At 35.0% G+C, this 12,173-nt stretch overlaps 1 protein-coding gene across 1 annotated transcript in view; it reads right to left on the bottom strand.

Moving 5' to 3' along the window:
- Nucleotides 1-12,173, bottom strand: part of LOC129226612 (putative polypeptide N-acetylgalactosaminyltransferase 9) — a 198,231-nt gene that overhangs the window by 4,547 nt on the left and 181,511 nt on the right. The window contains exons 11-12 of the mRNA XM_054861241.1: nucleotides 5,169-5,282; nucleotides 122-250 (exon numbers count right to left, since the gene is read on the bottom strand). Of these exons, the coding sequence (XP_054717216.1) occupies nucleotides 122-250; nucleotides 5,169-5,282 (243 nt within the window). The remainder of the gene's footprint in view (nucleotides 1-121; nucleotides 251-5,168; nucleotides 5,283-12,173) is intronic.

Raw genomic sequence — 12,173 nt, 5'->3', positions numbered from 1 at the left:
TGCGCAATCCTGTGCCCTAGCGCAAAACCTGTAAAACAAACGTTCGATGGTGAAACATGCAAGTTGCAACTAAACTAGACGCAAAACTGCATGAATAGTGAACAGAAAATTAAAAAATTACTTTGTTATTGTATTTCCACAGCTGATTTCCTTTGGAACCGTGGCAAGGGTACAAAATGACATCTTTTCCAGCATAATCCAAACAAGCTTCATCTCTTCGAATTTCGCCATCCCTACTCATCATCCAATACTAAAAAAATACATATATTTAGTTTAAATCACTATGTAGAAGTTATCACACGCACATACACAAAATAACAGCAATCATAAGAAGTACTAATTTCAAAAACAGTTTTTGAAGTTTTTGAACATTGAAATCTAGTTCGTTATAAGATGTTTTCTCGTTGAAATGATTCTAATAAGGTACATTGTTCATATTTTTCGGTCCAAGCAATTTATGCTAAGTTTACCCCTAAAAACTATCTCTTAAGGGGCAAGTCATCCTGTCTCCAGGCGGGACCGCCGCGAATCTCAGAGAGAAGGGGTGGTTCCCTCCTCTAATATTCGCGGCAGTCCCGCTCCATGCGGTCTCATCTTATTTTCAAAAAGGCAATTCATTTATTCTTTCTGACAATTCACTTATTTATTTTTCGGAAGTGATTTATATCTGGAGTGTAAATGTGAACGATCTTTTAGTCCTGACCTCCTGCCTATGACCTCCTGAAAGCCAGTTTTGAGCTCTCAGCAGTGGGGTAATTTTCCTGAAATTTTTCCTTTCACAAAATGAGTCACTAGAGTTCAAATCAAGAGAACAGGGAGGTATTTCCGATAAAACTTAAGGCCTCATGTGAGAAAATTGATATAGTAAGTAGTCTCAGGGTATTCCATACGCGCATGGATTCTCCAAAGTGCGCTTCCAAGCTCCTAATCACAGTATCTATCTAATAGGTTCCATCTTGCATGAACTACATCTTTTCCAAATCTGGGGCCACTTTGGAAAAAAGGGTTGATTTTTGTTTTCCAAACGGGTGAACGATCCTTCAGTATGCTTTTGATGACCTCCTGAATGCCAGTTTTGACCTCAGTAGTAGGGTCATTTTCGTAAATATTTCTTTTCATATGTCTCCCAAAAATGAGTCACAGGAGTCAAATCAGGAGAAATGAGAAGTTAAATTATTCCCATTCCGATATAGTCCAGTCAATGAACACATTGTAGCGTGCATGGAGTATGAGACTTCATTTTTTTTTTTTTTTTGACTTTAGATTTGTAATTTCAGTTTTGTAACTCGTTTATTTAATAACGTTCCTTTTTGCGATCGCGGTTTTTGTAAAGAGTTCGTTTTTAAGTATACGATTCGTTGATTGATTCTTTTTTTTACAATTAGCATTATGAGACTACCTTTTCCCCTTTACATCCTAGAAAAATATTCTGGTTGCGCCACTACTATGGATATCAAGTTTTACCAAATGCCATTGTGTAATATCCGAGTCATTGGCGTAAACTGGGGGAGGGGGCATAGGGGGCAAGGGAACCCCTACTTTTTTGAGCCATGGGCAGAGTTATTATTTAGACCCCCTAGTTTTTAAGCAAAGGTTTGTTTTTCATTTGCTTGTCAAATTGACCTTATTTTCAAACGATAGCAAAATGTAATTCGTATACTACCAATGCAATTGTTATAAATTATATGCAAAAGTTGTATCCTTGTCTTCAACCACCACCAACCAGTAATTTCAACCTGTAGTTTATCTGTTTTTAAACTGCACCACAGCATTTCTTCTCTTTTTTTCCTAGCTCATCTGAAAATAAGAACGTGTTCAAAATGCTGCTCCTCCGAAGCCCCCCCCCCCCCGCCACACACACGGGCACACACCGGAAGCATTATGGAGCATCTGAAATTTCATTTTCAGGTCTTCAATTTTGAGAATTTTCCAGGGGGAAGCCCAAAATTACCGAACAACATCTAGAATCGCTCAAAAACTGCGTTTTAGAGCTTTAATTTCGAAAATTTTCTTGCCCTAATATTACATAATAGGGCCTTACAATCGCGTTAGCTTTTAGCACTATAATTTTGAAAATTTTATCAGGTAAGAGCGTTAGAATATCCTTCCAGTAAGATCTTCAACGTTTGACTAAAATTGCGTTTTTGAAACTTCAATGTCGAACGCAGGGGGGGGGGGGGGAGGATTTGATTTCGACCTATAAAAAAAAATTCGATCGGGGACAGTCCTTGAGCTCCATCCGTTACCCTAACATCGATAAATATGGCCTATAATCGCGTTTTTAAAGCTTCAATTTCTAGGAATTCCGTTGAGAACCCTGCACTTTTTGTCCCACTAGCCTCAGCGACAGAAGTCTAAAATTGCGTTTTTAGAGCTCAAATTTCAAAATTTTTCCCGGGGGACAACCCCCGGACCCCCCTCTCTAATCAGATCTACATTTTTCTTCTCGTTTACGATGTACTCTCCCCCCCCCCCCTTTTCCTAAAAATTTTGTGCCACTGAAAAAGAACATCACATTGGTTCAGGGCATAGGTCACAAATAACAGGGTATGTATACTGTTCAGAATCCTCATTCCTGGGATCCTTGAAAACAACTTCGGAAGAAAAAAAAAACTTCATTTCCAAAGTACTTAGAGCTCCCTGAACTTTCTAATTAGTCCATGAAGTTATTCGCGAATAAAAACCAACGCAACTTAGAAAAAGAAATCTGTACTTAAGGACTACAAAACATAAGCACAACTGTTTTCCATTATTTTAGTTGGATGGCAGAAGATGAATCAAATAAATATCCCTTGAAAAAAAAGTCCCCCCCCCCCCGCCCACTTCATGTGGTCAAGTTACGTCTCTGATTCCCGAGTATTATTAAATACAATACCAAACTTTTTTTTTTTTTTTTTTGCATAAGAAAGACAATTTTTTACCATACCTGAATATCTCTTCCAGGAACACACTCCCACATTTGTACTCTGAAATACGCCCCGATCTTAAATGGAGACTTCTCAATACACCATTCTTCAACTTTACAGGCCAGACTGCGAATCTAATTATTTGGTACACAAAGTATTTTTTTACACAATATTTTTCCTACACAAAAGTTGACTAATCATGATCGTAACTTTCATTTTGCAACACCTTATTTTTTGCTAACAAACCGGAATTTCTACTTTTGATCTGGAATGTACAATTTATGTTCTTTTCCATAGCAAATTTGAACTTGCACATAGCATCCAAATTATTTTCATTAGAGAAATCCAACCAGGCAACCTGTAAGGGGATGTTATTGGGTTTCCATGCAAGAAAAGTTAAAAGTGGTTATTTTTCATGCACAGCAGTAGCAACGTTTTAATATAATTCAAACTCATAGTTGGAAGTTAGCTCCAATAGCGAACTCTAATCGAGCAAATTTCACATTTTAATAGTGGCATTTCAATGAGCTCAGCTTTTGAAAGTTCTAGCTATAAAAAATCGGCGATGGTAAACTGAAAATAGATAAATGTACACATTTTAACTTAACGAGAGCAAAATCTTTTTTTAGACATTCCTATTTCTTTCTTCCCCTTCCCTTCCAATGCCATCAAACCTTCCAACGTTACCGAAATCTGGGTAGTTCAAACTGGATTTTCAGGCCTACACTACTTGATTTTTAGATTTACCCGATTTACTGAATTTTAGATCTACCCTACTTACGTGTGCAAACGAGTGACTGGACCAGTCTTGGAAAAATTCTCCAACCCCTTTCTCAGTACGTTTTTGCCGTATCCTTACTTCCATCTGTTGCATGTAATCTGATTTGCTCGCGTATGTTTATAATCCGTTTGCAATCATGAGCGATCCTTTTTTAGCTTTTACATGCATTTTTTTACATACTGTTTTCGTTTTAGCTATAGATACAATGTATACGAGTGTTATTGGTATTTTTAGGCTATTGCATACACTAGCATCGTTTTTACTTAGTTTGCGGATTATTCCGGAATTTGCTTATACGCGGTTATCGTACTATCCTATTTCGCGAATAATCGAGCGTTTACAGAATATCGAACCCCTATTCAACTCGCACGTTAGTAGAGGTGAATGATAAAAAATTTCTTATTAACTGCGATATAAAACTTGATGAAAGTTACATTCCTTTTTTATAAAACTTTTAGGATGCACGATGTCTTGAATACTTCGAACTTATCTAAAGGTACAATTACTTTATAATTATATTTAAAAAAATAGTTTTGTAGTTCACTAACATATTTTTACTGTCCCGTACCGAAATATCTAATCATCGCAAAGAACGTACCTAAACTAACTCCATGTGTGGAGTTTGCAGGAAGGGATTAAAGGAGGCTATGACCCATCTGCTGCTAGTGCCAACGAGAGGCCATGTCAGCCAAGTTGAAAATTAGGGGAATTTAGAGGGGACTTGACTCGGAATTGAACTTGTGCAGAGAATAAAATATCTTTAATAACCTAATGGAGAAAATATGGGAGGATCCGAGTGAAAAAACTGACATAGAGCCTTGGCTCTCGGCGGCTGTGTTCACCACTAATGTTGCATTTGGTTTCAGATAAATTTTGGATCGTTCTCGGTCATTTTGCGCCAAAAATATGGCTTTAGCATCTTTTGATATTCTTATCTCCTCCTAAAAATCTATACCTGTCTGACCGTTTGTTTTATACCATACTGATATTTAGAGCTTGTATAGAAGGGAGGGCGAAGTACTCGAGATTTTGGTTCCAGTCTTATTTACAGCATTTGAATATCTGTTTTATTCTCTCTGTGTTGTCGCTCTTTGTCAAAAAAGAAAATTTACCCATAAGGAGTTAAATAGAAAACCATTTTAATGAAGTCTAGCAAAACACTTGGAGGTTTTTAATGCCAGAGTTTACATGAAAAAAAAATTTTGTCTGCAGAAGAATAAAAAATTTTTCTCATTTGTTTTAAATCTGAATTAATGCAATGTTCTGTTCTTGTCGACTAAAGTAGTCAATCAAGCAACATCATAGATATAAAATTCCTCATTGCTTTTGATACTCAGATTGGTGGTTCCACCACATTTCTTGGAACCAAAATTTCGAAGCAGTCAGCTTCCCTTCTACTGTGGTCTTAGCAAGGGTGGCCGCTTTGCGAAACATCTGACGAAGGAACATTTTGAGTCTCCATCACCACATTCGAAACTCACCTGATTCCCTCCCTGTCCGTGGCAAGGGTACAGGCCGACAGGCTTATGCAAATTGTTCCTTCTTGCAGGGCTATCCAAGCACATACTGCGACCTTCGCCACCCAAGTTGCGAACCTGATGGGAAAAGGAAGTTTTATAAATCCAATAACTTCAACAAATTCTCAAACATTTGACACTCAAACTTCATAAGATAAAATTTTTTGAGTGTACGGAACAATGGCAGTGGCGGATTTACCATGTTGCAATTAATAGAGGCCCTTACGCCCAAGGGGGGCACGAAACGAGGTTCAAAAATGCACATAAGTGTTTCATATGGTTCTGTGCAAAGTTGCCCCAAATCTGAAAGTCCACCACTGAATAGTGCATAGCAAAGAATCCTAAACTTCAATTTTTTAATTTTTTTTTATCACCCTTTGAAATTAAGGGTCAAGTTATATCAAAAATTGAGGCAAAACATTTGGCAATAGAAACCAGTTACAGAAACGTTAGTGAGACAAATATGGTGAAAGAACAATTCTATAATTTCGCTACAGAATAGCAATTGGTGCATTTTTATTAATATTTCAGTAATTTCCACAAACTGTTCGATGATTTTTTTAAAAAGAAAATCAGCAGCTTACCCATTATTTTGAGGAATATTTTTTCTTAATATCGTCCATCCCGTCCACAGGCAAGACAAAATCAATTAAATGAGAAAAAGCACATCTAGCACGATTTAATAACCTGCTCTTTTTTGAAGTCTGTGAAAGGGATGGTAATAGAAATTCAAAACCTATACACCCCAGAGACTCCTGTTGCCTGCCACGGTTAGGGCTCAAACAGTTTGATGAGTCTCTGAGGAGAGTGCAACCCCCGACCTCCATACATTTATTTAAAATTTTGAAGGTTTACACAAAGTACAAGAATGGTTCTACCACACAGAGTAGTATGAAAGCATTATGGTAAATGAAAACGACAGTTCCAAAATGTCCCATCGGACTGGTACAATATACATTGATTCAAAACGTATTGTCGTGATATGCAGATTCCTGCTTTTAAATATATTGATGATAAGATCAAATCAAATATAAACATGAAGCAATTTGACAATCTGCTCTTGAACTTGGTTAAAACGATAATAACGGAAATTGGAAAACGTATTCTCGAAATATGCAGATTCCTCTTCAAAAAAATATATCAGAGCTAAAACTATATTGACTATGAAGAACTTGATTAACACAATACATTGAGCATCAGCATTACTGCACAGGTACATATTCTCATAAAATAATTTTAAAGTGATTAACCTGGCCTGTCATGAAATGGAAATCACATATGCTTTAAAGTCAATAGGTTACGCATACGCATACAATCTATAATTTAACAGATGCCTTTCATTCATAGATTAGTATTCTAATAAACCATATCGGTAAAACTTTTACATTTTATAAATCTGTTTGTCAGAATTCCAGTTCCATACATAACAAATAGACTGATAATAACCTAAATCGACCTTAAAATTAGCATTCTTAGTAAACTTTTTGGATAGTTTAGTATTGGAGTCATGGAACTGAAAAAGACAAACTCCACAAAAGGTTTTTAAAAAAAATTCCTTCATTTCCGAGAATGTATAAAATCAAACTAATCTTCTAACACAATTAAATAAAAAATTTTAAACCATTTTAGTTGCTGTTAAAAAGTGGTTAGATGGCAAGCAAATTTTAAGCTAGAAAATAGATAATGTTGTTAAAGACACATTTCAATAAGAAAATATTTTTAGATCGATGTAAAATCATTATATTTGTTAATAATATTAGAGTTTTAAAAGATAAATAAAAATTTACGCTATGAAATCGGAACAACTCTAAGCAAGTTAATTTTTACTTTACTTTAATTATTACAAAATCATAAACAAAAACATGCTTTTAAATACCAGTCATGCAAGATAAAATAATCACCAGAAATTATTTTTTGAAATTTTATTAGTGCTAGAGACCTTTATAATGCTGCAAGATGAAAATTAACAACCATTTATAAATATTTTCATTAAACTTCAAAATAAATTACTAGAAAGCACATTATTATAAAAGTACTAAACACCTACATTTAATATGTATTAATCAAACAATCCTATGAGTCAACTGTTTTATGAAAAGACTAAATGTTGAGCGCTTTTCTTTAAAAATAAATAATTGACTAAGCATTTATGTTCGATTGTTTTGTACATTAACTTGAGGCATTACATTCAACTGAAGCATTACATACAACTTGATGCTAAAGCATAACTTAAAAAAGAAAAAAAAAGTATAATTTATTCTGAAGAAAATTTCATAAATAAGTACTCAAATGCAATAAACCATTTCTTGAACGGCCGATGCCGAAATTTCCACGTGATACATCACCAATAATATATTGCGAAATCCTATGTATCCAGGTGGTCTTATAAACTCACCTGCAAAAATCTGCATTATGTTTGCTCTCACTCCTGACCGATTTTTTTTTTTTTTTGCAGAAATCGGTTGGATTTAGATTTAAACAAGCAAAAAATAAATAATCATCAAAATTGAGATGACGTATTTCGGTAATGGAATCGTGGGTAGGCTACAAGCAGGCCAATCTAAATGTCAGATGGATAGAAAATTTGATTTAATGCTCAGCGTCATCTCAATTGATGGCAACAGTTTCACTTTCAGAATATTGGATCTACTATATGGTAAGGTGATCACAAAAACGAGAAGCACTACTGTGATAGAAGATCGCCATTTGCACATTACAGCGAGGCATAAAGAGATGGTACTGCTTCTTAGATGACTCATAACTTCTATGCGAACACAGGAAACCGATTTGTAAGGGTACTGTTTCCAAAAGGGTTCCTATGAGCTGTTTGCAGAAACTCATACTATTTGTGTCCCGCTCACTTCTGTACCCAGGCGAGCTCATTTAGCATGGGGCAGAAATCATAGAAATCGGAGTACGGAACAAGGGAACCTTCCTCTTCATTGATGAGTCCCGGTTCAGCCTAACAATTGACTCGCAAAGTACTTTTATGCGAGTAAACCATGAACCTGCTACCTCCCTCAAACGTCTAAGAAATCGACCGTTATTGCTTCGGAGGTTTGATATTCTGACCAGGATGTGCTGGGTAGCCGCCCATCCATTCACGTCTTTGAAAGGGTCGCTGTACTATCTAGCAGTCCTATGTTTGCCTTTTCAGGGTGCAGTTGGCTCTGACTTAACTTCCATGTGCAATAACTTGAGACCACATCGTAATCATCTGGTAGACAATTTTCTGGAAGGAGGAGAATTCACTCCTAACAGCCTTGGGCAGACTATTACACCCCAGTGAAGCCTCTCCTGATCCAACCTTGTTTGTAAGGGAACTGAAGAAACAAGAAGTTCACTCAGAACTAAACGAGCCTACTTTCCCTGTGTGTCAGCATAGATTTTGTAATATTAACTAGATGCACTTTTCTTGTTTGGCTCCAAATTATTTCAAATAAACTCTCTTAAAAAACTAACACGACAAAATTTTTTTATGTATTTGAAAATGATACAAACTTCATTCTTACAAAATGTTAAGCGTTATACAGTGGAGCCTTGCTGATTCGAACATGCTTTCAACGAATTACTGTTAAGACGAACTACACATTTGCGATCCCCGTCCTATTATTTGCTGCTTATTGTTTATCGGATAAGACGAAGACGAACTATGGTTAAGATGAAGTAATTTCAAAAGTTCCTTTGAGTTCGCTTTAACGAGTTTCGACTGCATTTCAGTTACAAGCAAACACAAACACAGACAGGTTTTTAACAGACAAAATTTAAAATCATGCTCATGTTTTGAATACTTACTAAGCGTGGAAAAGTCAAAACATAAAAAGAAACTATAAAACCAAATCGCAACAAAAAATTCTTTAAATACAAAGTTGCAAAAGAGAATATGTCGGAGTATAGCTTATAAAGGCTCTTACGTCAAAGAACCTAATCTAATCAACCAATCAAAAGTGAATGCATAAAAAAAGTGCATTAAGCGAAAACAGTTCTCAAAGAATGCTTCGCAAAAACACCTAGTTTTAAGCGAAGTAAACTGACATTTAAGTAGCTTATTTAGCATGCGATATGTTTTTATTTTTAATTGTTACCAAATGAAACTAAAAAAGAAATATTAAAAATTGAGACTGAAAGCCAAAGACTGACTGTTCAATTATTCATTTTATAGTCCAGTCATTTGGTCGAAAAAAAAGGGGTTACATGGAAAGTTTTCCGGGAGTTTTGAAAATTGGTAATTTTATAGATTTTGATGTGCTCTTTTCGAATTTCCACTTTGCTACCTCTTATCTTTGCCGCTCGCGCCGCCATATTGAAAAAATGGCGTCTAAAAGAGGTATTTTGATGATATCTCCGTTCTGACTTATTTTACGATAAAAACATAATTTACAAAATTAAACTAGAGAAAATTTCCTACAATTTATGTCACAACAATTTTTTCGTAAAATAAATAGCTTCGGCGTACGAGCGCCGCAAAGTATTATTTAACACGCGTTATCGCAGAATAAGTCGTTCCACACTACTTTGAGGTTTAGTTATCATAACACATCGAGGAAACGCAGAGTTTAATTAATAAGCATATAGTACAAATACAAATTCAATCGATTTACAAGTTAATTTACTAACTGCCGAAAATTCTACCGGTAGAATTCAATAAATTATTTTAGTCTGCGTCATCAGTATACTTACTTGTTACGAAAAAATTATTGAAAAAATGGCGTCTAAAAGCGGTATTTTGACGATATCTCCTTTCTGATTTATTTTACGACAAAAAAATCATATACAAAATTAATTTATGCATTATGTATATTAATTTACATACAAAATTAAACAAGAAAAATTTCCTACAATTCATATCATAAAGTTTTTTTTTTTTTTTTTTTTTGCAAAATAAAAAAAATTATGCGTACGAGCGCCGAAAAGTGTTATTTAACGGCATTTTCGTGTAGATATTTTTGATCGACCAAGAGTTACTGGTTCACCGTCTTCAGTATCGATTGAGACGTCATGCAATTTCTTCGACATCATCTGCGATGAGATCATCAAATTCATCATGAGCTTCTTCGTTTTCTATTCCATCATTCGTTTGCTCGAAAACCGTCTCCGTTTCTTCCTCTTCATCGCTATCATGTGATAAACTTTGCGAATTCTCACAATTACCACCTGTACGATTAGTACACATAACGGATCATTTTAACCCGGCTTTTCTGCATCCACAGGCTTTTTAACATCCTTTTTTTGCATTTGCAAGAAATAAGTCTTAGTAAGGTCTGCGGAGCTGGAGAGTCAAGCGTCATAACAGGAATTAACCCATTCTTATTTCTATTCCACCCCCACTGCTCTGGGTTTTTTCATTCCTACACCAATGCTGAATCTGGTGATAAGATCGAAAAGAATGTTGTCTTGCTGCTGCTTCTGCTGGAGGTAGCGACGAAATATTAAATTTACTTTTATATGCGGATTTTACAAAGCACTCGTATCTGTAGGCGTTTAAAGTCATGTTTTTCTTGCTTTTTTTACTTTTCACTTCACTGAAACCGTATAAGTCAAGAAGGAAGTCTTCTCCAGCTTTAGCAATGATCTTTGGATCAGCATTTGGATTTTTAAACGTTTTAATAGACTCACTTAAATTTGGATTTTTTCGTAGTATGTTAATAAATTTCGTTTTTCCTTGATTGAAAAGGGCACATGTTGTATCACAGCCACTAAAGGCATGCAAGAATAAAATATGATCTACGGCTGTCTTATCTATGATACTGTCAGTTGTACATATTTGTTGCGAAATTTTTCCTTTTCCTGGTTTGAGCATATATATGTTTGATTCACTTAGTAGAGCTGTCAAAAGAATAAGCAGATCTACATCTTCGCCTACAACAATTACGGAATCGAATGCTGAAGAAACACTTATCGCAGTATTGATTATTAAAGTGTCTGCATCTTCTGTGGCTTGTTTGACCACAATATTAAAAAAAAAAAACTTTATGATATAAATTGTAAGAAATTTTTCTTGTTTAATTTTGTATGTAAATTAATATATATAATGCATAAATTAATTTTGTATATGATTTTTTTGTCGCAAAATAAGTCAGAAAGGAGATATCGTCAAAATACCGCTTTTAGACGCCATTTTTTCAATAATTTTTTCGTAACAAGTATACTGATGACGCAGACTAAAATATTTTATTGAGTTCTACCGGTAGAAATCCTTCGGAAAGGGAGAGAGGGGGGAATCCACGTGGCGCCTGGTTGGAAGAGTCTATTTCGGTGTTTTTGTGCAGATAGGAAGAAATAACTGAAATGGAATTTGGTTTCCGTATTGCCTTTTTCCTCTCGCTCATTTCTACCACAAAAAGAATTTTAATTTGTGGATTGTGAGTTTTTATGCAGTTAGTAAATTAACTTGTAAATCGATTGAATTAGTGTTTGTACTATATGCTTATTAATTAAACTCTGCGTATCCTCGATGTGTTATGATAACTAAACCTCAAAGTAGTGTGGAACGACTTATTCTGCGATAACGCGTGTTAAATAATACTTTGCGGCGCTCGTACGCCGAAGCTATTTATTTTACGAAAAAATTGTTGTGACATAAATTGTAGGAAATTTTCTCTAGTTAAATATTGTAAAATATGTTTTTATCGTAAAATAAGTCAGAACGGAGATATCATCCAAATACCGCTTTTAGACGCCATTTTTTCAATATGGCGGCGCGAGCGGCAAAGATACGAGGTGGCAAAGTAGAAATTCGAAAAGACCACATCAAAATCTATAAAATTACCAATTTTCAAACTCACGGAAAACTTTCCAGGTAAAACTACCAGATGACTGGACTATTAGTAAAAAATAAAACTACGTGTTCTGTTTTTCTTTCTGGTTGAAAAATAAAATGCTTTAAATTTCCTTACATCTTTGTTAATGTTGCTGAGAAATCATTTTTTTACACATAGCTTATTTTCCTTTCAATAGAATGAAAAACTA

The sequence above is a fragment of the Uloborus diversus genome, chromosome 7 (assembly GCF_026930045.1).
Source record: "Uloborus diversus isolate 005 chromosome 7, Udiv.v.3.1, whole genome shotgun sequence".
Taxonomy (NCBI): Eukaryota; Metazoa; Arthropoda; class Arachnida; order Araneae; family Uloboridae; genus Uloborus; species Uloborus diversus.
The sequence above is the reverse complement of the archived record's forward strand: the minus strand, read 5'-3'. Positions and strand labels throughout refer to the sequence as shown.